Source organism: Rhinopithecus roxellana, chromosome 17, assembly GCF_007565055.1.
Source record: "Rhinopithecus roxellana isolate Shanxi Qingling chromosome 17, ASM756505v1, whole genome shotgun sequence".
NCBI classification, from domain to species: Eukaryota; Metazoa; Chordata; class Mammalia; order Primates; family Cercopithecidae; genus Rhinopithecus; species Rhinopithecus roxellana.
The window spans coordinates 109,480,551-109,505,999 of record NC_044565.1 but is presented as its reverse complement, the minus strand read 5'-3'; the positions used below and the strand labels follow the sequence as shown (position 1 = coordinate 109,505,999).

The following is a 25,449-nucleotide window of genomic DNA, read 5'->3' as shown; positions in this document are numbered from 1 at the left end:
TACGAAGTGAGGAGAGTCTTGTAGACTATACCCTTAACTTACGATGCCTTACCTAACTCTGGGTAACGGGTGCCCAAATGACACTACAGCTATAAAACAGGATACGCTGCCTTACCTTTCTTCCCAGGACTCTTAAGAGAATTAAATGAGAAAAAAGTTAGGTAAAGCACTCTTTAAGATATAAAGCGTTGTGTTTGCTTTGGCCGTACATGTACTAAAATTGGAATGACACAGAGATTATTATCATGGGAAAAAATTCTGTATTAAAAAATTTACACTTTGGGAGGCCGAGACGGGTGGGATTGCCTGAGGTCAGGAGTTCGAGACCAGCCTGGCCAACATGGTGAAATCCCATCTCTACTAAAAATACTAAACTCAGTTGGGCGTGGTGGCAGGCACCTGTAATCTCAACCACTCGGGAGGCTGAGGCAGGAGAATGGCTTGAACCCGGGAGGAGGAGGTTGCAGTGAACCAAGATCACGCCACTGCACTCTAGCCTGGGTGACAAGAGCAAAACTCCATCTAAAAAAAAAAAAAAAAAATTGTTAGGCTCCTTAAAATATTGAAGAAGAAATTGTTAAAATATTTTTTAAAGTTCAGGACTGTCCAGATTAAATGGCTTTTTAAAAAAAAAGGCTTAAAATAAACAGCTAAGGAGTCATCAAGAAACTGAATTTTTAAGAGTAAAATACAGAACTTAATGAAAACCAATTACAAGAACAAAATATCTAAATAAGAGTTTCAACTACATAATTCAGACCAGTGCGCCTAAAAGATAAAAATGCATTAAGTCCATTCCTAGAAATCGCAAATGTAGAAATGATGGAGCTTAGAGAATGTAAGATGCAGCCATTATTTTGTGACTAAACCTCCAAAAAGTTCATTTTAGCCTTGGGTATGATCAGGAACGACTGAGGTCAGTAAGCAACACTTTGCTTAATCAGATATGAGTTTGAATACAAACTACTTCCATCACAACCAACTTTTCTTGCCCATCACTACCTAATAGTTTAATTCAAGCACAAAGTCATGGGACCCGACTGGTCTTTAAAAGGTTTCTCAAAGCATCCTACGTAGACAAGGCAGTTACCTGCCCACATGAGAAAGCATCACTTTCAACTGCATTATAATAGAGGACAAAATTTTTTTCTACTATGTTCCAATGATAAAATCAAGACTTTAAATCATAATTTTACAAGAACGTATCATTTTATTTTCTGCCCTCTTGAATATGAGATACTAAGTGTTGCTGGTCTTTCCCTCAGTAATGCAGGGCACAGTTTAGTGTAGCAGGGGAAAAAAAGGCCTTGGGGGGAAAACCTAGGCGCTAGTCTTATTTCTCCTCTTTAGCAGGCAAATGACCCGCGGGGTCTCACTTTCCTCCAGTAAGATACAACAGCATGGCCTATTGAATCTGTAAGATTCTTTCCACCCCTGACATTCTGAGGCATTGAGAAGCCAGTAACTCGTAATTTAGATATTCTTACAAATTAAAAAAGCCTTGCAAGGAAATGTCAGAAACCATTAAAATTTATGTAAAAACATCCCACCTATGTGTTCCTCCTTATTGAAGGAGATCCAGGTAAAGATCAGATATGTAGACTATTACCCTTAGCAAACTAACACAGGAACAGAACACCAAACACCACATGTTCTCACTTGTAAGTGGCAGCCGAATGATGAGAACTCATGAATGCAAAGAAGGGAGCAACAGGCACTGGAGTCTACTTGAGCATGGAGGGTGGGAGGATGGAAAGGAGCAGAAAAAGTATTGTGTATCAGGCTTAATACCTGAGTGACGAAACAATCTGTATAACAAACCCCCATGACATGAGTTTATCTATACAACAAACATTCATATATATGTACCTCAGAACCTAAGAAGCTTAAAAAAAAAATTGCCTCATAATCAGCAGGAACACATCACTAGGAGCTTTCATTAAATATTTACTTGCTACCTCCAATTTAGCCTTAAGCAAACTTAGACGTTTATGTTTTCTTAAGTCTAACGTATTAGATGCAAAACCTTTTCAAACTATTTACAAAGCTGAAGCACCAAGACACAATTCTTTGACTTATTTATAATGACTTTTAAATGTGAGTGAGAAAAACATTAATTATGATGCAAGTCATCATCCTATTAAAACACTTCACACTTTTAACACAGGTATTTAAGTATAGTAGTAGTTAAATCAAAAAAAAAAAAAAAAAAATTGTAACGGCAAGCTTCCAAACAAAAACCTTGTCATTTTTAACATGCCTCACAGCAGACTGGGTATGACCTCAGGAACTAGCCTGAAATCTTGGCTCCTTTCTTGTGCAACCAGCCAAGTAACAACATCTCTCTAAATCTGTTTCTTTATAAGGTGCCAACCTTATATGGTAGCTGTAGATATTAAATAAGACACTGCACTTAGCAAAGAGCCTAGCACACAGTAAATATTTAATAACTTACAATGAATAAATTTTGGAAGAAATGTTACCCAAAGCAGCAGCCCTTTGACTTTTTTAAAAAAAAATTTAGGCCTAGGGTTTAGGATCCTATTGCTTGTTAAAGTTCAGACTGAGAAATAAAACAACAAGCCTACAAAGAAGCATTTTACTAAGGACAAGGGAATTTAAAATAACTGGTATTATGCAAATTCAATTACCACAGGCAGAATTTTAGTTTATGAGAATAATTCAAGTTGTATTAGCTCAAAGTATCTATTATTACAAAGTCACTGTCTCCATCAATTCTTTCTCCTATTTCTGTAACTGCTAAAGAAAAATAAATCATATTATGAAAAGAACAGAAAGATACAAAGCACAGCTGGGTTAAGTTCCAATTAATAACCAAACACAATTTGAGGAGAAAAACCCACTGAAAGAAGGGGGAAACTGAACACAACTAAAGATGATAAAAAATTTCCTTCCTAAATACTACAAGACTCATATTTCAACTGGATCTTCAAGGACTTTCCCTGTCTGAAGACAGGAAGCCTCTAGCAAGTCCTTTCATCACCACAATCGGATCTCAGCTGAACTTCAAAGGGAACTATATAAAAGCCACTTTGGTGGGCAGTTGTTGAGATAATCACTCTTAGCATCTTCTACAGATTGAAGACTAAAAAAACCTGACTTACACATTAAGACCAAACACCAGTCACTATTCTCAGCAGTTTATTTTTTAATTTGTTCTAGACATCCACAAAATGTATTTTTTAAAGGAGTTCCATAAATATAATTTTGGTAGCTAACATAAATTCAGCACTAAAGTAATACATAAAAAATTTAACCAGACACAGTGGCTCACACTTGTAATCCCACTACTTTGGGAGGATGAGGCAGGAGGATCACTGTAGCCCAAGAGTTTGAGACCAGCCTGGGCAACAAAGTAGGACCCCATCTTTACAAAACATTAAAAAACTAGTCAGGCATGGTGACACACGCCTGTAGTGACAGCTGCTAGAGCATCTGAGGCAGGAGGCTGGCTAGACCCCAGGAGGTTGAGGCTGCAGTGAGCCGTGATCACACCACTGCATTCCAGCTTGGGCAACAGAGTAAGACCCTGTCTCAAAAAATTTAAAAAAAGAAAAAAATTCAATTAATCCAACTTTATCTCATGCCAAAATACAAAATCCTAAGTGAACAAGCTAATTTCAAATAGTTCTTAGGTCTAAAATTACCCTGTTCTAAGCACTTTACATATATTAACTCAATTATTACTCACCATAATCCTGTGAGGTCGGTATTATCATAGTCATCTTACAGATGAGCAGAACTGAGGCACCACCAAGTTATTAATTTGCTCACGGTCTCACAATCAGTAAATGGTAGGAGCCAGAGAATTGTGACCTAAGCTGTCTGATTCCAGAACCAATATTCAAATCAACTATACTATTCATTTACTCAACAAGTTTTATTGACAGCCTACTATGTACCAGGTGCAGTTCTAAACACTGGGGATAAAGCTGTGTACAAGTCAGACAAGGCCTCTGCTCTCTTGTTGAGAAGAGGGCTGGCAGCAAACAAGTCTAAACGGGGAAATAACTAAATAAGTGAAAAAAACAGTGTATCTTCACCTAGTAATAAACGCTACAGAGAAAAAGAGACTAAAGAATAAAAGATTATAAAAGAAGGGGCTGATTCCTATTTTAGAATCAGAAAAGGCCTCTCTGAGGCGATGACATTTGAGCAGAAACACAAGATGTAAAGAGCCATGACCACTTAGAGGAAGGGGTCATGCTAAGAGAATAGTAAGTATAACATCCCAAGGTAGAAACACTTTGTTCAAGAACCAGCAAAAGGACTATGGGACTGGGGTAGGTTGCTGAAAGTCTGTCACCTAATAAGAGGTAAGCTGGAAGTTGCCAAATCATGCTATACCCTGATGGGATGTGCTAAGGGCTAAGATTCAAATGTAAGTGTTAACAGGAAGCTTTTGGAGGACATTAAGTAACAAAGTGACAATCTGATTTACATTTTTAAAAAGATCCCTCTGGTTGTCAAGGGGAATCCCTAGGGAACAGTCAGGGAGCAAGACAAATAAAGAAACCAGTAAAGGCACTATGGCAACAGTCCAACCAAGAGATAATGGAACTTAGACTAGGATTCATGTACTGTTTATAAGTAGATGCTAACAGAAGAGCCTGCAACCTAACTGCCTCTGAAGAGCCTTTTTAATATTCCTTTTCCCATCTCCTCTCCTGACTTGCTTTTTGAAAAAAGTAAGATTATTTTTTAATGTCCATGTTAACGCTTCAGTTGGTGCTATTACAGTAACAGAAAAAAAACTTTTCATTTTTAAATGTTGTTTAACATACCCTATGATTAGTAATATGCCACATATACACACCCATACATTCTTGAAAAGCAGAAAGAGCCACAATGCTCCTTAGTGTAGGACTTGTTCACTTATTTGGAGAGAAGAGGTACCTGTCACCTCTTCTGATTACCTTTCCTCTCACGCGTTGTCTCTAGCACATCCTGGCTCATTCTAGATTGTGAACTGCAATAAACTGGTATATCAAAGGGAGTATGTATTTACTGAACACCTCCTGGGTACCATCGTGTCACTAGATGTCTCACATTTAAGAACTCAATTAATTCTCAGCTACCCAAGGTGGGAAATGGTATCTTCATTCTACAAACGAGAAAAAATCAGAGATCCTAGTAACTTGTCTACAGTCACCAGCTAACAATTTGCAGGGCCAGAAATCTAACCTCCATCTAACTGTGAAGTTCCTGTCTTTCCATTACAGCTGCTATCAAAGAAAGTGCTTTCAAATATATGTAGTCACTGCAACTTCTTACGAATAACGACCAGTTTGTTGCTGGTGAGGACAAGATTTCTTTAGTTCTCTTATGTAGAACCAGAGTTTTGAAGCTGGGAGTGGGGCAATCTTATAAGTGTGGTGATCTTAGATATTCAAGCACATTATTTTTTAAAAATTATGTTCTACTTGAGACTTCCTAGAAATTAATCCTAAAAGAGAAATTCCCATCTTTAGAAAAAAATATTAAATATGTACTGTTTACCATAAAATAGCGGTTAAGGTTCTACAACAAAAGACAGGAGTTTGGTACAGACTCTACCCTCAAAGGTCCTACAAAATAAGAAAAGACAGGGCCAAAAAGATAATCATAACACAGTAAAGAGGGCAAATAGCCTCAGAATTGAACGTAAGAGAGCCTTGTATACCGGAGAATGATTCCTGGAAGTAGAGGAACTTTAGGTGAGTTCTTAAGGGTCCAGAACAGGAAGGCAGGAAACAACACGCAGCACTTGTGCTTGCACGGGCAAACCCAAGGATACGTGTGAAAAGTTGGCGGACAGATAGATGGTTCTCAGAGGCTTACTGGCTATCTACAGCACTCCATAGAAAGAACCAAGATTATGGTTGGTCCTACCCTACCTAAACAGGAAATGGCTTATTCTCGGAGACTAAAGTGTCAAGTCGAGAGAAAAGACCAGACAGACAGAATTACGGACTGTTACATAAAGTCCTTAATAGTTACAAGACCTTGTGCTATGTGCTAGTCTGCATTATCTTCACCTAAATGAAACCATTTCTACTTACTACGTGGCGTGAGAAGACGTGGAGATAAAGAGACTTAGCAGACGTATATCACCTGCAATTTATTTTATGGGGCAATACATTCAGGAGTGCTATGTGAGATTATTTCTTTACAAACTGGGAATAGGTAGGAAGAGCAGCGAAACACACAGCGGCATCACTGTAACAGTACGGAAGAGGGCAAGGGGCGCTCGGAAGGACAGTTGGGGAACGGCGCCCTGCGTATTAAGGGAACAGACAAGCGGCCAGAAAAACAAGGGAGCAGCAACCGCCTTCGGACGTTCCGGGATGCACCGGCGGCGTCGGGGCCGGGCTGCGGGGCAACGCTGCGGCTGGAGTGCGGGTGGGAGCGGCGGCTCGGCCGGGTCCACATTCTACAAACGCTTGTGGAACGAACGCCCGAACGCGCGCGCGAATGAATGGCGCGGAACTGAATGGCCGGCCCAGGCGCCGGCGCAGGAGGAAGGAGTTTGCGGCGCGGTCTGACCGGGCCAGCGGGACGTGGGGAGCGCGGGGGGAAGGGCCGCAGCGCCAGGGGTCGGCGCGGGGCGGCCATGGAGCCGGCGGCGGCGCGGGGCTGGCCGCGCCATGACGAAAGGGAAGGGGAGGTCACACGTTACATAACCCGGCGGCTGCGGGCACGAGAGGAGGGCGCCGCGGGCAGCTCAGGCCGCGAGAGGACGGCCGCGGGCCGGGGCCGGGCGAAGCGCCCCTCCCCCGCCCCACCTCAGGCCGGCCGCGCTCTGGCCGCTGCCGCTCGGGTCTGCGGCGCCTCCGGGCGACGCGTGTCCGGTCCCGCCCCTCCCCCACCCGCCGCCGGCCCGGGGGTCGCTCACCTTCCGCGTTGCCCCAGACCACCATGCCCGGGCCCGGCCGCCTCCTCCGGCCTTGCGGACCCCGGCCCCGCCGCCGCCAGTGCCCCCGCCAGGGACCAGGGAAGAGGGCCGGGGAAAAGCAGACCCACCGCCGCGCCGCGGTCCACGCTCCGCCAAGCTCACGGCAACCAACCCCGCGCGCGCTCCGCGGTGGCTCTCCGCCCCTCCCCTTCTGGCTGCCGCGCGCGCCGCAGCCACGCCCCCTATAGCGTCCCGCGCGCGCTCCCTGGCCCCGCCCACGCCCCCTCCCCGGCCCCGCTCGTGCTCACAGCCGCGCGGCGCACGCGCCCTGCTTCCTCCGGCCCCATGCGACCCCAGCCTCGGGCGTGGCACCACGGAGCCCGGCGTGGGCCACCGTGTTCCTCCCCTCCCCGGCCCCGCCCTCTTGTTCTGCAGCCGCCCGCAGCGGGCAGCGCCTGGGCGGCACGTGACCGTCTCCCTAGCAGGGCGGAGGGGAGCGTGGCGCGGGCCCGCCCACGTACTGCGCCGCCAGCCCGCACTGCCTCGGCCACCTCCTCGCTTCGTGCCCGGGTCGCGGCGCCTAGGTTGCCATTGGGACAGCTCGCCGCTCCGTGCACAGCGAGTCCCCGCGCCCGCCCCGCCTGGGGGCTTCCCAGTCGGGAAGGACACAAGTGCAGGCACTGACCGGGCTTCAAACCCTGGCACTGTGTGAAGATGCGCCAAACACCCGGGTTCTCTCCTTAAGCAATTGATTTACAGTGACATCTAGTGGAGAAGGGGACACATAGGAACTGACATTCCTATGTCGGGAGCAACAGAGAACCACAGCCCACGCAGGTTCGCGGGAAGGAGCACTGCGCCACGGCGTTTTCGGGATTCGTCGCCAGCTCCTGCAGGGCACAGACACTAACTTCTGTCCTTTGAGTGCCCGCGCAGCATTGCACCTGGGCATTTGTAAACGGAGGGCAGGTATCCTATCCCACGTACAGCACTGGAGTTACATGAGAAAGCAATTTTCTACGAATATAGAAATAATATCCTGTATTCTGTATGCATATGTACAATTCTAACTGAGGGCCTTCCGACAGGAAAGTATCCGTCCATAAGGACCACTTTCTCCCTCTTGGCAGGGTCGCTTTGAAGACGCCACGTTGTTACATAATAGTGTTTATTGTTGTAATCACAACATGAAGATACTTTTTACCGCTCATTCTCTTGCCTAAAATGCTTCAGAGTTTGCAGGTACTTTGGAAACAGTCATTATTCTTTTGAAAACTGATTTCCAGAGTTGGAACTTGTTTACTAGCAAGACAGAATACTCATAGCTCATTTCTTTCCCTTTCGGTTTTTGCCATTTTATAGACTTCTATAAATGCCCTTCAACTTCAGTATTCTCGCTAACCCAACGAATTCAGATTGCATGCTTTTCAGAGACGTCATAATTTAAAACAAATGGCGTAATTTTTTTTCTTTTCTTTTTTTTTTGAGACGGAATTTTGCTCTTTTGCCCAGGCTGGCGTGCAATGGCGCCATCTCGGCTTACTGCAACCTCTGCCTCCCGGGTTCAAGCGATTCTCCCACCTCAGCCTCCCGAGTAGCTGGGATCACAGGCATGCGCCACCATGCCTGGCTAATTTTTGTATTTTTAGTAGGGACAGGGTTATGTATTTTTAGTAGGGGGGGGGGGTTCACCATGTTGGTCAGGCTGGTCTCGAACTCCTGACTTCAGGTCATCCACCCGCCTTGGCCTCCTAAAGTGTTAGGATTACCGGCGTGAGCCACCGCACCTGCCCATAATTTCAATAGACTCACAACCAGTTGCCGACTTGCAACACCAGGAGGTCATCTGCTGAGATGCTACAGAAAAACAGTGGCAGCCCCTTGTTATGGGTGGTTTTGTTTGTTTGTTTTGGTGGTGGTTGTTGCTGTTGTGCTTTTTTTAAATGTCTTGCAGCATTTCCATTAATGAGAAATGGCAAAACTCGATTTGAAAATGAAAAATAATTGGTGAACTCTGCCGGAAATGCACGATTGTATTTCAATTTTCTTTTCCACTCTCCTACTCAAACCAAAGATCTGTTTTTTCTTCTTTCTGTATTTTTCTCAAGGAAGAAACACAAACCTTCAGCCAACTGACCTTGGCTTTATAGAATACAGTAACTGCAAACTAGTAGGCAGCCTCCGTAAAGGAGGGGAAAAAATCACGTTGCTGTCTACATAAAATAGGATAAAAAGAGAGGTGGGGAATGCATAAATAAAAGTGTATTTATCGAAAAATTCTAGCGTCCTTGTGACAGGGTCTTGTTCTGTTGTCCAGGCTGGAGTGCAGTGGCAAGATCATCGCTCAGTGTAACCTCAAAGTCCTGGTCCCAAGCGAACCTCCCACCTAGGTGTTCCAAAGCACTAAGATTACAGGCATGAAGCACCTCACCCAGTCCAAAGTTTTATTTTTGTCCGTTCTAGAATATTCTGTTTTATGCTATCACATAATGATTGAAGTCCTCTTGTTTCAATTTCATGCACCTACATTTATTCACCCACTTATCTATTTATATTTATTCTCATAGGATTATCTTTCTCATATAAGGGGAGTCAGGCTGACCTCTGGGCCACTCTGGGGGTCTAAAGATGGCCACTCTGGACCCCCACACTTGGGGAAGTGCTTTGGGGCACTGTACCTTATTTCTGTTTTCTGAACCTCATTAAAATTCATTTTTGAAAATTCTATCATTACTGCTATCTCAAGGGGCCTATGAAAGTGCCAACTAGTGACCTTTGGAGGGACAGCTATGGGTAAGGATATGACTTCTACTGTCCATCTAGTCTCTCAAAAAAAAAAAAAAAAAAGCATGAAACTATTAAAAACAGAGGTTTGTACTCAAGTCCCTTGGCTGATGTAGACACAATAACATGTGATTTACTCCACAGGAAAGAGTGTGCTGATTGTTATAAGGATTCTGTGCATTATGCTTAAAACCTTTGAACAGTTTTAAGCAATAAAGTGAGTTTTGAAAGTCTCTCTGACTGATGCATGGAGAATGGGTTTGAGAGGTGGTCACGGGGTCTTGCAATAGTCCAGGTGTACAGGTACAGCCCACAGAAGGCAGGGGGCTAGATTTCACCATGTGGCAATGACAAGCTTGCAGAGGGAGTTAGTGGCTGATATACGAGGGAGAACAAAGTCATGGAAGAGAGAAGTTCAAGGATATGAGAGGCCACAGTGAGAGAAGGATCATCTCTGTGTATATCGAAATCATCAAGAATAAAGACTGGAGTCGTGTTGGAGCAAGGGACAGTGAGCCCGAATACTATCTTGATGGCTCCAGGTCCAAAGGATGAACATCATTCAGTATACTCCATTCTAATATAGTAGCGGTCCTAGGGCAGAGGTTCCCAGACATTCCCTGTTCATGGCATCCTTAGTGCCTCAGTAATTTTTTTCTCAACATCCCTAAGAATTTTGCCAAAAGTTATACCTAACAGTTTTGCTGTTTAAATAGGTAGGACAGGCCAGGTGTGGTGGCTCACGTCTGTAATCCCAGCACTTTGGGAGGCTGAGGCAGGCACATCACTTGAGGCCAGGAGTTCAAGACCAGTCTGGCCAATATGGTGAAACTACGTCACTACTAAAAATACAAAAGTTAGGCATAGGGTCGCATGCCTGTAATCCAAGCTACTTGGGAGGCTGAGGTATCAGAATTGCTTGAACCCTAAAGGCGGAAGTTGCAGTGAGCCGAGATGGCACCATGGCACTCCAGCCTGGATGAAGGAGGGAGACTCTGTGTCAAAAATAAAAATGTAAAAAAAGGGCCGGGAGCAGTGGCTCACGCCTGTAATCCCAGCACTTTGGGAGGCCAAGGCAGGCAGGAGTTCCTAGAATGGGCCAGGAGATCAAGACCATCCTGGCTAACATGGTGAAACCCTGTCTCTACTAAAAATACAAAAAATTAGCCGGGCGTGGTGGCAGGTGCCTGTGGTCCCAGCTACTCAGGAGGCTGAGGCAGGAGAATGGCATGAACCCAGGAGGCGGAGCTTGCAGTGAGCGGAGCTTGCGCCACTGCACTCCAGCCTGGGTGACAGAGCAACACTCTGTCTCAAGAAAAAAAAAACAAAAAACAAAAAAAACTACATTTTTCCTTAGGTGAGCTCTAGAGGGGTAATTTTTTTTACCAAGTGGATATCCTCTTCAGCAATCTTTTCACCGTATGGTTTCAGCATCTATTAATGATTCTGGCCTGAATAAACCATTTTATTGATGTCTCAGTCCATTTTGGTTACTGTAAAGGAATACCTGAGTCTGGTTCATTTATAAAGAGAAGAGGAAGGCTGGGCCCATGACTCACGCCTGTAATCCCAGGACTTTGGGAGGCCAAGGCATGTGGATCACCTGAGGTCAGGAGTTCAAGACCAGCCTGGCCAACACGGCGAAACCCCGTCTCTACTATAAATACAAAAATTAGCTGGGCGTGGTGGCAGGCGCTGTAATCCCAGCTACTTGGGAGGCTGAAGCAGGAGAATCGCTTGAACCTGGGAGGCGGAGGTTGTAGTGATCCAAGATCATGCCTTTGCACTCCAGCCTGGGTGACAAAAGCGAAACTCCATCTCAAAAAAGAAAAGAAAAGAAGTGGCCGGGCACGGTGGCTCATGCCTGAAATCCCAGCACTTGGGGAGGCCGAGGCAGGTGAATCACAAGGTCAGGAGATCGAGACCATCTTGGGTAACATGGTGAAACCCTGTCTCTACTAAAGATGGAAAAATTGGCCAGCCGTTGGTGGCGGGCACCTGTAGTCTCAGCTACTTGGTCGGCTGAGGCAGGAGAATGGTGTGAACCAGAGAGGTGGAGCTTGCAGTGAGCCAAGATCGTGCCACTGCAGTCCAGCCTGGGTGACAGAGTCAGACTCCGTCTCAAAAATAAAAAAAATAAAAAAAGAAAATAAGTTTATTTGGCTCACAGGTCTGCAGGCTGTACGAGAAGCATGGCTCTGGTATCTGCTTTTGGGGAGAACCTCAGGCTGCTTTCAGTCATGGCAGAAGGCAAAGGGGAACCAGCATGTCATTCCAACAGAGGAAGCAAGGGAGAACGAGGTCCCAGGCTCTTTTCAGCAATCTGCTCTCTCAAAAACTAGTAGAGCAGGAACTCATTCATTACGTTCAGGATGGCACCAAGCCACCAAGCTCTTCATTAAGGATCTAACTACATGACCCAAACACTTCCCACTAGGCCGCATCTCCAGCATTAGGGATCAAATTTCAACATGAGATTTGGAGGGGACACCCATCCAAACTCTTATCTAGTGGGTTGCAAAGGATGTTTTCCTAATTCCATTGTTCCTTCTGCAGTTATTAGTTGGCATTCTTCAAAGAGCCTCCCATACTAACTGGGATAAACTAGAAAATCTCCTTAAAAAGCAGCCAAGCAGAATCTCCGCCTCCTGGATATCAGCTATTGTTCCTAGATGTGACTCTGATGGGCCACCTTCCTACCTCTTGCTGACTCTTAAATTGGGCAACTTCTGCCTCTGACTCAACATTTGAAATTAATTTCCCATGTGGGAATTTGCAAATAATCCTTACTAAGAATCGATGTGTGCAGGACGGCCCAGCCACTGGCTTTCCCTCATCATCACAGTAGTGACCCCAAGAAGTGCCCCAAGTTCGGTTGTGTGTGACTAGTTGGTATCTAAAAATGAGACCAAATGGTGCTTCTAAAAAATTCCAGTGACTTTCTCAAAGCTTTCTTGCTGGTCATTTTCCCACAATAGGTGTTTCATTTCTAAATTGTTATATACTTTGATTTGGTCTTTCTGTGTTATTTTATCATTTATTTTTCCCTTCAAGGTAAACGTGCTTCTTCCTATTTTGAAATCTTTCGAGTTTCACCTCTATCTCTGTTTATTTGCTGAATACTCCTGAGACAATAATATCTGGGCTTGGCACTCTGCTTGGCTGAAATGCATTCTGCCTGTTCATCATTTCTACTATCAGCATCCTTTAACTCAGCCTCCTGGATATCAGTTATTGTACCTAGATGGGACTCTTCATTTTGGCAATTCTCTACGCTCTCCCTTTGTGAGTAATGAAATTATCTTTTCAAAATCTAGTCTGTCTTTATCTCTTTTGTACTTTGAACCCTTCTATTGTCCTGTGTAATAATATTTTATGTCTGTATATGGTTAAAAAGCCTATGATTATGAATACTGCTTGCAACATTGAGCCCCTTGATTTTTAAAATATTTTCCTGATTAAACTCATATCATGATTAATTCTGCTTGTCTTTTATAATTCTCTTATCTTTATTTTGGCTTCTTCATATTATTTTTCTTAAAAGATCAGAAACAAAAGTCTTCTTGATTATTTTTTTTCTTTCTTTCTTTTTTTCTTTTTTTTTTTGAGATGAAGTCTTGCTCTGTGGCCTAGGCTGGAGTGAGTGGCATGATCTCAGCTCACTGCAGCCTCCACCTCCTGGGGTTCAGTGATTCTCCTGCCTCAGCATCCCAGGTAGTTGGGATTACAGACACCTGGGAGACAATAGGTGTTCCCCTCCAAATCTCATGTTGAAATTTGGTTGGAGACACCACCAAGCCCAGCTAATTTTTGTATTTTTAGTAGAGATGGGGTTTCATCACTGTTAGATATGAGTTCTAAATTTCTTTTCAAAGAATCAATGTGTCAGTATGTTCAATTCTTTACCTTCTGCTTTTAAACTTAATTTCCTCATAAAGCAACCTTTTCCAGTTACCTGCTCCACCTTGATTCATTTCAATCACCTGTTCCACCCTGACACATTCGGATTACCTGCTCTGTCATAACCATTTTTCCAGCCAAACCACTCACCCCTGTCACTCTCTTTAAATTAGCCAGTCGGAATTAGTTTAGCCTGTGCCATCTAACCCTAGCCAATAGGGGAAAGACACAGCAGCAGCTGCCATGTGCCTCCTAAGTTCAAGCAATTCTTGTGCCTCAGTCTCTTGAGTAGCTAGGATTACAGGTGTATGCAACCACACCTGGCTAATTTTTGTATTTTTTAGTGTAGATAAGAACCCCTTCCACTCCCTCCTCCAAGTGTGCCTCACCATTGCTCCATCTGTAAGGGCACACCCTTCTATAGAAGTACCTTGCCTTGGCTAGGCACAGTGGCTCACGCCTGTAATCCCAGCACTTAGGGAGGCCGAGGCAGGCGGATCACCAGGTCAGGAGATCAAGACCATCCTGGCTAACATGGTGAAACCCTGTGTCTACTAAAAATATAAAAAATTAGCCGGGCGTAGTGGCGGGCGCTTGTAGTCCCAGCTACTCGGGAGGCTGAGGCAGGAGAATGGCGTGAACCCAGGAGGCAGGGGTTGCAGTGAGCCGAGATCGCGCCACTGCACTCCATCCTGGGCGACAGAGCAAGACTCTGTCTCAAAAAAAAAAAAAAAAAAAAAAAAAAGAAGTACCTTGCCTTGCTGAGAATTAAAAAGAAAATTTTATATTCAAGTGCTATTTCTTTCACGGCACCAAAACTTTATATATAAAACAATCATGATGGCCAGACTGGTCTCGATCTCCAGACCTCAGTTGATCCGCCCACCTTGGCCTCCCAAAGTGCTGGGATTACAGGCATGAGCCACCGCACCTGGGCTATCTTTCTTTAATTGAATATATTTCTGTAACCATTTTATCTCTTTAAGGTTATAGTAAATGAATTGTATTATTAATGTTTCAAGACTACATGATATAATCATCATTTCAACTCACCTTCAAAATCCTTAAAATGAAGGTTTTCATACAATTTTGGAGCTGGAGAATATATTATGTACTTCGACACTTCCATTTTCAGACCAAGACTTTGAGGTCCAGAGAAGTTAAATTATTTGTCCAGAATTAAACAGCTCATCAGTTACAACGTCAGAACGAGAAAACTGGTTCCTGACTTCTGTCCAGTGCTCTTTCTACAGCAGGACTGCATCTCCATTTAAAGTGTCATTTATATTTGAATACCATGAGTATAAGTCATCATTTTCACATTGTGTGCATATTTTTCCCCTTCAGTATTCATAATTAGAACACCCACAAAAGAGAAATCTTCCAATAAAATTCCATGTCCCTACAGGTCCCCAGAGTTATTACTGACGGCATGGGCAGTGAAAGTCCCTGGGCTTTATGTTCCGTTCTGCCGCTGATTTGGAGTATCACTTTAAGATTATTTCCCCCTTGGGCTTTCCTAATGTGTTGGATTCCAGTTATAGACAGAATCTCTGAAAGCCCTCATCTAAGTCAGTCTATTGAGAAAAAATGTGTATGCTAAAATGAAAAACAGAAAATAAAAAAGACCGTCGAAAAACAAGATATACAGCATCATTTAGGACATTACATTTGAGGAAGTGCACTCACTTTTAATCCAGAAACTTGATCCTCATGTCTCTCATGGTGGGTAAGGGTATATTTCTAAGCCTCTGCTCCTAAGTATAATCATTACTTACGTAGATTATTGATCTGTCTTGGCCAGAAAGCACAGACTCTGGAACATCTGATGTGTTATAAGGGACTGACCTATAATTAACTGACCTAAGTATGAAAATAATCTTTTGTTAATTTAAAAAAACCAAACAAGGTGACTTCCTGTGAAACTCTTGATTGAACACAAATTCGTTTCTCTGGACCTTTTCAAATATACAAATTACTGGAAATTTTTTTTTTTTTTTAAATAAAAGGGACTTAAATACACAAGGAAAGGAGACTGGGAGAGGGGAGGAAATGTGTACAAAAGTTTGGAAGCTGGAAATCAGAAGGTGGGTGGCCATATACTTGACTGACCAGGAGAAGCTGAAGGCCAGTTGCCAGTGGGGTGACTCAACAGGAGGGCTCTCAGAAATTGGAAGTCCCATGTCCCTCTGAAGGCAGGGATGGAGGCGAGACCGTAAACAGGAGGATGGGTTGGAAGTCTCCTCCTCTCCATCCTCTCCATCTCTGTACATGGCAGCCAAGCAGAGTGCCAAGCCCAGATATTCTAGTCTCAGGAGTGTTCCGCAAATAAACAGAGATATAGGTGAAACTTGAAAAAAAAGTTATGGGAAAAAACAACCCATATGAATAAAGATTTCAAAATAGGAAGAAGCACGTTTACCTTGAAGAGGGCGAAAAAAAAAGATAAACAAAAGAACACAGAAAGACCAAATCAGAGTATATAACAATTTAGAAACGAAACACCTATTGTGGGAAAATGACCAGCAAGAAAACTTTGAGAAAGTCACTGGAATTTTTTTTTTTTTTTTTTTTTTTTTTTTTTTTTTTTGAGACGGAGTCTCACTCTGTCGCCCAGGCTGGAGTGCAGTGGCCAGATCTCAGCTCACTGCAAGCTCTGCCTCCCGGGTTCACGCCATTCTCCTGCCTCAGCCTCCCGAGTAGCTGGGACTACAGGCGCCCGCCACCTCGCCCGGCTAGTTTTTTCTATTTTTTAGTGGAGACGGGGTTTCACAGTGTTAGCCAGGATGGTCTCGATCTCCTGACCTCGTGATCCGCCCGTCTCGGCCTCCCAAAGTGCTGGGATTACAGGCTTGAGCCACCGCGCCCGGCCAGTCACTGGAATTTTTTAGAAGCACCATTTGGTCTCATTTTTAGACATAAAGTAGTCTCACATAACCAAACTTGGGGCACTTCTTGAGGTCATCGCTGTGATGATGAGGGAAAGCCAGTGGCTGGGCTGTCCTGCACACATCGATTCTTAGTAAGGATTATTTGGAAATTCCCACACGGGAAATTAATTTCAAATGCTGAGTCAGAGGCAGAAGTTGCCCAATTTAAGCGTCAGCAAGACGTAGAAAGGTGGCCCGTCAGTGGACCTGGGACCAGGATATCACTGCTGAGAAAGTCTGTTAGGCAGGGGACGGTGGCTCATGCCTGTTAAATCAAATTTAGCCTAAAGCTGCCTCCTCACGTATTTTAAGTTTGGCGGAAACATTTCTCTGTGCATGGTGAACTCTAACAAGTGGAGGTGTGAACAAACCATAGCCTACACTTGTGCCAATCACCAAGTTTTGGCCAATCGAATGTAGCCAACTGTTCAAATAAGGTAAAAGCCAACCTGTAACCAATCCAGCCGTTTCTGTACCTCACTTCTGTTTTCTGTTGGTCACTTGACTTTTTCTGTCCATACGTCTTCTTCCACCACCTGGCTACACTGGAGTCTCAGAGCCTACTCTGGGTCGGGAGGCCGCCCAATTTGCGAATCGTTAATTGCTCAATTAAACGCCTTTCAATTTAATTCAGCTGAAGTTTTTCCTTTATCACACCTGTGATCCCTGCACTTTGGGAGGCCGAGGTGGGCAGAACGATTGAGCTCAGGAGTTTGAGATCAGCCTGGGCAACATCGTGAAACCCTGTGTCTACTAAAAAATGCAAAAATTAGCCGGGTGTGGTGTTGGGCTCCTGAAGTCTACCAAGGAGGTGGGAGCCGGGGGGTGGCTCAGGCGGGAGGATCACTTGAGCCCAGGAGGATGCTGCAGTGAGCCCAGATGGTGCTACTGCACTCCAGCCTGGGTGAGAGAGTGAGAACTTGTCTAAACATAAAAATAAAAAAAAAAAAGTTAGACACTAAGAGAGGAACTTGGGAGGGGCAGTAGGAAAGGAAGAAAGAGTGAGGGAAGGGCAAAGAAAGATTTTGAGGTGAACAGCCTATATCTGTGCAATCTGGTTCCTCCTTAGCAAAATTCTATTCTTGGCATCTAAGACCCGGTGAGATCTGACCCTGCGTCCTGTCCAGTGCCTCCTTTCTCACCACTCTGCAACCAAGCTCGATGCCTTTGTCCCATCTCAGGGTCTTTGCCCTTCAGTTCCTGGAATACTCTTTCCAGGCTCTCTGGCCAGCTCCTGCTTCTCACTCAGGTCTCAGCTCACAGCTCACTGCAGCAGAGCCAGCTTCCCCCACCATTCTGTCTGAAGTTGCCACCTCCACCCCTTGGTTCACTCTCCATCACACCACCATCCCTATCTGCTGTCTCTCCTCTTACACATGCACGGAGGGGGGGGTCTTTGTCATTGTCTTCTCTCTTGGGAATATGAGCTCCTTTCAAAGAAGGACTCAGTACAGCGTCTTGTTCAGCACTAGGTTCCCGCACCTGGTATGCACTGTTTGCATGAATGAATTCATGATAATTATTTAGTTCCTACTAGTTCTTACGAAATGTCTTTTCTTCCAAAATGCCGCCATCTTTATTCCCATAACTACAGTCTTGGCACAATCCTTCATCTCCTTACTCTGAGGTAACCACAGTTGTTTCCTAATTACCCAGAACCCCACACGTTACTTGCAGGTGATTCTTCCTAAAGCATCATCTTTGTTGCGAACTCTCCCTAGGATGCTATTGTCAATGCCTGTCAGTCAAAGACCACCAGGGACACACTGGTAGTTGAAGAAGTTGGGTTTATTACTCATTGCAGTGAGGGAGAACACACACCATAGGGACTCATGGGTGTCTCAGACAAAGGGCGTCAGAAAGAACCTCTTATGTGACTTGGCCGGGCACGGCGGCTCATGCCTATAATCTCAGCATTTTGGGAGGCTAAGATGGGTGGATTGTCTAAGGTCAGGAGTTCCAGACCAGCCTGACCAATGTGGCGAAATCCCATCTCTACTAAAAATGCAAAAAAAAAAAAAAAAAAAAAAAAAATTAGCCGGGCATGGTGGTGCATACCTGTAGTCCCAGCTACTCAGGAGGCTGAGGCAGGAGAATTGCTTGAACCTGGGAGGCAGAGGTTGCAGTGAGCCAGGATCGTGCCACTGCTCTCCAGTCTGGGTGACAGAGTAAGACTCTGTCTCAAATAAATAAATAAATAAATAAAATAAAAAATAACCTATTATGTGACTTGGCTTTGGCTGAATGATTTGAGGAAAGGCCCAAGAAAGTAGGGTATGCTCTAGATTGGATGTTGCCAGGAAGCAGGGGTGATTCTATGATTTCATGTCTTAATAAATCTTGTTTTTTGTTGTTGTTATTGTTTTTGTTTTTGAGACAGAGTCTTGCTCTGTCACCAGCCTGGAATGCAGTGGTATGATCTCGGCTCACTGCAACCTCTGACTCCCAGGTTCAAGCAATTCTCCTGCCTCAGCCTCCCGAGTAGCTGGGATTACAGGCACATGCCACCACGCCCAGCTAATTTTTGTATTTTTAGTAGTGACGGGGTTTCACCGTGTTGGCCAGGATGGTCTTGATCTCCTAACCTCGTGATCTGCCCGCCTCGGCCTCCCAAAGTGCTTTGATTACAGGCATGGACCACTGTACCTGGCCAGTACATCTTATCTATAGGGAGAGGAATTTAGAACTAGGATAAAGTTATAATTGGTAAAGAAGCAACAGCCACTCTTTGGGATGGGAAAGGGGATGTTTGGTATTTTGTGATTGGGAGAGTGACCTTGTTTTGCCTGTGCTTAGATCAAATTAGGAAGTGGCCTTGCTTTTCCTCATTTTATCATGATCTCATAATGGCTTTGTCTGAGATTGGGATTCTGTGAGATTGTACCTATCTAACAGGAGATTAACATGCTTAGTTGGGAGAGTCAGACCTGCTTCTGAATGTCAGGGGCTGCCTTTTCTTTTTCTTTTTTTATTCGTTTTATTTCCCTTTTGGCCAACGGCAGACAAAGTCAGACCACCGGACATTAATGATCATATCCAGATTTTCACCATTGCCAAGATATTGTTGATTAAGATCAGAAGATTGCCCGTTGAATGTAGCCTCTGATCTAGGGTTAATCTTTCCGTTACCTTCTGTTGTAGGATGAGTGGCTGAACCGCTGATGAGATAATAGCTACACAGAAGCATTTAAGACTCTGGACAGGATCCATCAGCCAACTCCACCACAGGCCATTATCAGAAGCAAAATGACAATTAGTTTTTACATTATGGTTTGAGGCCAAAAGCCTAGATTATGAAACCCAGGCAATGAAACCATGTTCCATAATCCATCTGAGAGAGCCAGATGGCTTTTTTTTTTTTTTTTTTTTTTTGAGACGGAGTCTCACTCTGTCGCCCAGGCTAGAGCGCAGTGGCCGGATCTCAGCTCACTGCAAGCTCCGCCTCCCAGGTTCATGCCATTCTCCTGCCTCAGCCTCCCGAGTAGCTGGGACTACAGGTGCCCACCACCTCGCCTAGCTAGTTTTTTGTGTTTTTTTAGTAGAGACGGGGTTTCACCGGGTTAGCCAGGATGGTTTCGATCTCCTGACCTCGTGATCCGCCCGTCTCGGCCTCCCAAAGTGCTGGGATTACAGGCTTGAGCCACCGCGCCCGGCCCTAGATGGCTTTTTCTTTTCGCTTAGTCATATACTGTTCTATTTCCCCAGAAGTATTTATGTAGGTGCAGCTGAAGTGTCTACTGTGGCACAAACTCCTGCTTGGCTGGCTAAGAGAAAATCAAGGGCTATACAATTGTTCATGACAACTCTAGCTAATGAACTTAGATGAGTTCGCTTGGCTCCAAGAGCAGGAGTAGTGTTGTTTACAACCTTTGCTAAAGTCAGGGACAAATTTCTAGCCACTTTTTTTTTTTTTTTTTTTTTTTTTTTTTAAGAGACAGGGTCTCCCTGTTATCTAGGCTGGAGTACAGTGGCATGATCATGGCTCACGGTAACCTCAAACTCCTAGGTTCTCTCTCTTCCTCCCACCTCAGCCTCCTGAGTAGCTGGGACTATAGGTGTTTGCCACCACACCCAGCTAATTTTATTTATTTATTTTTATTTTTTGGTAGAGATAAGATCTCACTTTTTCTTTTTTTTTTTTTTCCTGAGACAAAGTCTGGCTCTGTTGTCCAGGCTAGAGTGCAGTGGCATGATCTCGGCTCACTGCAACCTCCGCCTCCTGAGTTCAAGCAATTCTCGTGCCTCAGCCTCTTGAGTAGCTGGGATTACAGGCGTACGCAACCACACCTGGCTAATTTTTGTATTTTTTAGTATAGATGGAGTTTCGCCAAGTTGTCCAGGCTGGTCTTGAACTCCTGACCTCAGGTGATCTGCCTGCCTCAGCCTCCCAAAGTGCTGGGATTACAAGCATGAGCCACTGCGCCCGACCAGGATCTCACTATGTTGTTCAGGCTGGTCTTAAATTCCTTGGCTCAAGCGATCCTCCTACCTCAGCCTTCCAAAGTGCAAGGATTACAGGCGTGAGGCACCATACCCAGCCTCAAACACTTTTCTAATTGTGTTATTCCTGTTATAGGAATCACAGCTTGCAGAGTATACATGAAGAGGAAATGGGTATTGCTCCTGAAAGCTCCCCCCAATAATTTGTGTTTGCTTCATTTTGGAGGCTTCTGGATATCCTTCTCAATGATATAGGATCCAATAGAAGGACGATAGTTTTAAATATTTGGAAATCTCTGACAATTTCTCTGAACACACAGGATCACACAGTGAGTGTGGGGTAGGGAGGTCTATGCCTGATGTCCCTTTAAGGAGTAGTATCCTTCGTGCAACACAGACTGAATTCCCTCGAGATTAACAAATCCCTTGAGTAGAATTAAACAGTTCCTGCAAGGCAGGCTGAAGTATCTCCGAAGAGAACAAACTATCATGATCAGGCATACCCCAATATTAGTGCTTATTACCTATTAACTAGACTTTGCTGATAGGATTGTAATGATCTCAGTAGAAACATTTCATTGATATAAAGTTAAGATCAATTTTTTGCAAGATGAGAGGTTGGGATTAATGACTTGAGGAAAATTCAAGTACCAGGGAATTTGCCTTCTAAAGTATTTAAAGGAACAGCTGTTGTATTTTTGTCCACAGGGTCAGTTAGGGGATTACAGATTCAGCAATCCATTGGCTTCAGAGCCACAGCTGCGATCTGGGAAAAACATATGAGAGTTTTGCTTTTCATTAAGGAATACAAGATCACAAGGGGCAGAAATATCAGGATGGGTCAGGCGCAGTGGCTCACGCCTGTAATCCCGGCACTTTGGGGGGGTCAGGGTGGGCAGATCACGAGGTTAGGAGTTTGAGACCAGCCTGGCCAACATGGTGAAACCCCATCTCTACTAATAATAAAAAAATTAGCCTGGCGTGGTGGTGCATGAAAAAAAAATATTAAGATGAAAATAAGAGGCATTATGTTGGTATTCTAGAAGATGTTGAAGTGGCACATTAGACAATATTGTATTGTTAAGGGAAATCAGAAAATTGATGACAAATCTGAAAATGCATCTTGTTCCCTCATCTTCAGGAGAAGGTGTCCACTTTGGAGCTCCATTATTTTTTCTGTATTCGGGGGTCAATGCTGTCCATTTCTGAAGCTGACAACTTCTAGAGAATTCCTAAGAATCTTCAGTTTAAGGCTTCAGATGAAATGGATGTTTAGTAGTCAGGAGGAAGAGATGTGTATTTTTTCTTTTTGAGATGGAACCTTGCTCTGTTGCCCAGGCTGGAGTACAGTGGTGCAGTTTCAGCTCACTGCAACCTCCACCTCTTGGGCTCAAGCGATTCTCCTGCCTCAGCCTCCCGAGTAGCTGGGACTACAGGCACGTGCTGCCGCACCTGGCTAATTTTTGTCTTTTCAGTAGAGACGGGGTTTCATGGTGTTAGCCAGGATAGTCTCGATCTCCTGACCTCATGATCTGCCTGCCTCGGCCTCCCAAAGCGCTGGGATTACAGGCATGAGCCACTGCGCCCGGCCGAGACGTGTATCTTTTGAACTGGGAAATGTGAATCAGAGGACCATTACTTTGGCGTTATACTGCTATGTTATTTGGCAATAGGACCTGGTAAGGTCCTTTCATTGTGGTTCAAGGGCAGTATTTCTCTAGTGTCTTTTCCAGAAGACTAAACCTCCATGTTGCAGATAATATAGAGGTTGTTCAGAAGGTGGTTTGGAAATGCACCTTTTGCTTGTTGATGAAGTAATTAATCATATCTGCCTGTAGAAAGATAATATGTTGGTTTCCTAGGACTGCCAAAACAGAGTTCCACAAACTGGATGGCTTAAAATGATAGAATATGGTTCTGGAGGCCGGAAGCCTGAAATCAGTGTGTTGAAGAGCCATTCTCCCTCTGAAGGCTCTTGGGAAGAATCCTTCCTCACCCTAACTTTTGGTGATTGTTGGCAACCCTTGGGTTTCCTTGGCTTGTAGAACCATCACTCCAATCTCTGCCTCCATCACCACATGGCCTTCTTTCTGTGTGTGTCTCTGTATCCAAATTTTTTCTCTCTCTCTCTCTTTTTTTTTTTTGAGAAAGAGTCTTTCTCTGTCACCCAGGCTGGAGTGCAGTGGTGTGATCTCGGCTCACTGCAACCTCTGCCTCCCGGGTTCAAGCGAATCTCACACCTCAGCCTCCCTAGTAGCTGGGATTACAGGCACGCATCACCATGCCTGGCTAATGTTTTGTGTTTTTAGTGGAGACGGGGTTTTGCCATGTTGCCTGGGCTGGTCTCAAACTCCTGAGCTCAGGCAATCTGCCCACCTTGGCTTTCCAAGTACAAAAATTAGCTGGGCGTGTCAGTGTGCACCTGTAGTCCCAGCTACTTCGGAGGCTGAGGCAGGAGGATTGCTTGAGCCCAGGAGGCCGAGGCTGCAGTGAGTTGAGATCACACCACTGCACTCCAGCCTGGGCAACAGAGTAAGACCCTGTATCAAAAAAAAAAAAAAAAAAAAAAATAGAAAGAAAGAAAGAAAAGCACGAGGACACCTTGTAATTGGATTAGAGCCTACTGTGATCCATTGTAATTTAATCTTGATTGCATCTACCAAGATCCTACTTCCAAATAAAGTCATATTCACAGGCATCAGGGGTTAGGACTTGAGCATAAATTTTAGGGGAGACAATTAAGGTAGAATATAAGATTGGGGGTGAAATTCCCAAATACATGGGGCAATCTGTTCTTAATTCACAAAGAGATAATCTGTGGGTTTTCAGAGGGGTTTCATTTTATAGACATTAAATCTAACGGTAATACTTCAGGCCATGAGAATTAAGCGTTCCTGAGTGCTTTGCTAATTTTATTTTAGAATTCCATTAGTTCTCTTTTTTCCCTGAGGATTATGGATAATGCATTTTTGAGTAAAAGACCAAACTTTACAGAGTGTTGTATTAATAGTACTAAGAGAAAGAATGTCCTTCTCCCTAGAGAGAGAAGTGGGAATTTCCCAAGTTGGAAAAACAAAATCAAGATTTTTTTTTTTTCTTGCCATAGTTAGAGGGGTAGCTCTCTGGCAAGGAGAAGATTCAACCTGCCCTGAGAATAAATAGACAATAACCAGAACATATTCGTAACCCAGTGCAGGAGGCATTTATATAAAGTCCATCTGGAGTGTTCAAGGGACCCTCGAGGTTTGGTTCCTGTCCATGTCTGATCTTTACAGGTTTGCCAGGATTGTGTCACTGGAAGGTAGGAGATGTTTTGGAAACATCCTCAGCAATACCTCTAAATTTAGCCCGCCTATGTTAGTCTAACGTTGTTGCCAATTTATTTCTGCTATTATGCGTAATATCATGAAGCATCTTTACTAAATTCCTTTTTCCATTTTTTGGCACTACTGGCGGATCATTCTGCAAGTGCCAAATATTATCTGTATGCAATGAGCATCCCAATTTTTTCCATTTGCTTTTTTCCAAACCAGGAGCTTGTCTCTGACAGTCAATAATAGCCTTTTTGAATTCTTCAAGGCCTCTCTTTTCTGTGTTATTACAGGAACAATTATGTTTGGCTAATGTTGCCTTTTTTGGCGTAGTGGTCCGCTAAAGCATTACCATGAGATTTGGGATTCTTGCATTCTATAAGCAAGGAAATAACTATAATAAAAGTGGAAGGTCATAAATTTAGGGTCCAGCCCTAAAAGTTTCTGTTTTTAAAAAGAAACCATCCACGAATAAAATTACATCAGACAGTCGGATGCGGTGGCTCAGGCCTATAATCCAAACACTTTGGGAGGCCGAGGCAGGCGGATCACCTGAGGTCAGGAGTTCAAGACCAGCCTGGCCAACATGGCAAAACTCCGCCTCTACTACAAATACAAAATTAGCCAGGTGTGGTGGCAGGTGCCTGTGCTCCTAGCTACTGAGGAGACTGAGGCAGGGAGAATTGCTTGAACCTGGGAGGTGGAGGTTGCAGTGAGCAGAGATTGTGCCACTGCACTCCAGCCTGGGTGACAGAGGGAGACTCCATCTCAAAAAAAAAAAAAAAAACAAACAACATTTCGTCAGGGATATCCGGGGAATTGGTAACAAATCTGTATAAGATGCAGGTGAATCTGTAAGACAGATTTAACTGTGAAGTTCTCCTTCAGGTAAAGGAAAGGGAGTGGCTAGGTTTGGTGTGTTGCAGTGATAGTGATATTTGAAGGTGAAAGCATGGCATTTGATAGGATGTTAGGCAGCTAGCTGAGAAATGCTAACTATTTTCCATTAACAAAGGAGCATGTACAAGTTTCATGGAGAAACTAGAACTGAGCCACTTGAGGCTTCCCTAAATATACTGGTGCTGCTATAGTTCTTAGACAAGGTGACTATGTCTTAGCTACTGGATCTAATGGGAAGACTGAAATAAGCAAAGGGCCTTTGATGGCTGTCAGGTAATTGAGTCAGTAT

At 44.2% G+C, this 25,449-nt stretch overlaps 1 protein-coding gene across 9 annotated transcripts in view; it reads right to left on the bottom strand.

Moving 5' to 3' along the window:
- The window catches only part of REV1 (REV1 DNA directed polymerase), an 87,489-nt gene extending 80,359 nt beyond the window's left edge, over window positions 1-7,130 (bottom strand). For 8 of the 9 annotated variants that reach the window (XR_004054508.1, XM_030921833.1, XM_030921824.1 and 5 more), the window contains exon 1: window positions 6,896-7,091. Coding sequence is in view for 3 of the 9 variants with exons in the window: in XM_030921833.1 (XP_030777693.1) it covers window positions 6,896-6,920 (25 nt within the window). In the remaining 6 variants the exon portion in view is untranslated. Of the gene's footprint in view, window positions 1-6,895 lie in introns of all 9 variants that reach the window. The other variant, XM_030921826.1, reaches the window with a different exon arrangement.
- Window positions 7,131-25,449: the final 18,319 nt, after the last annotated feature.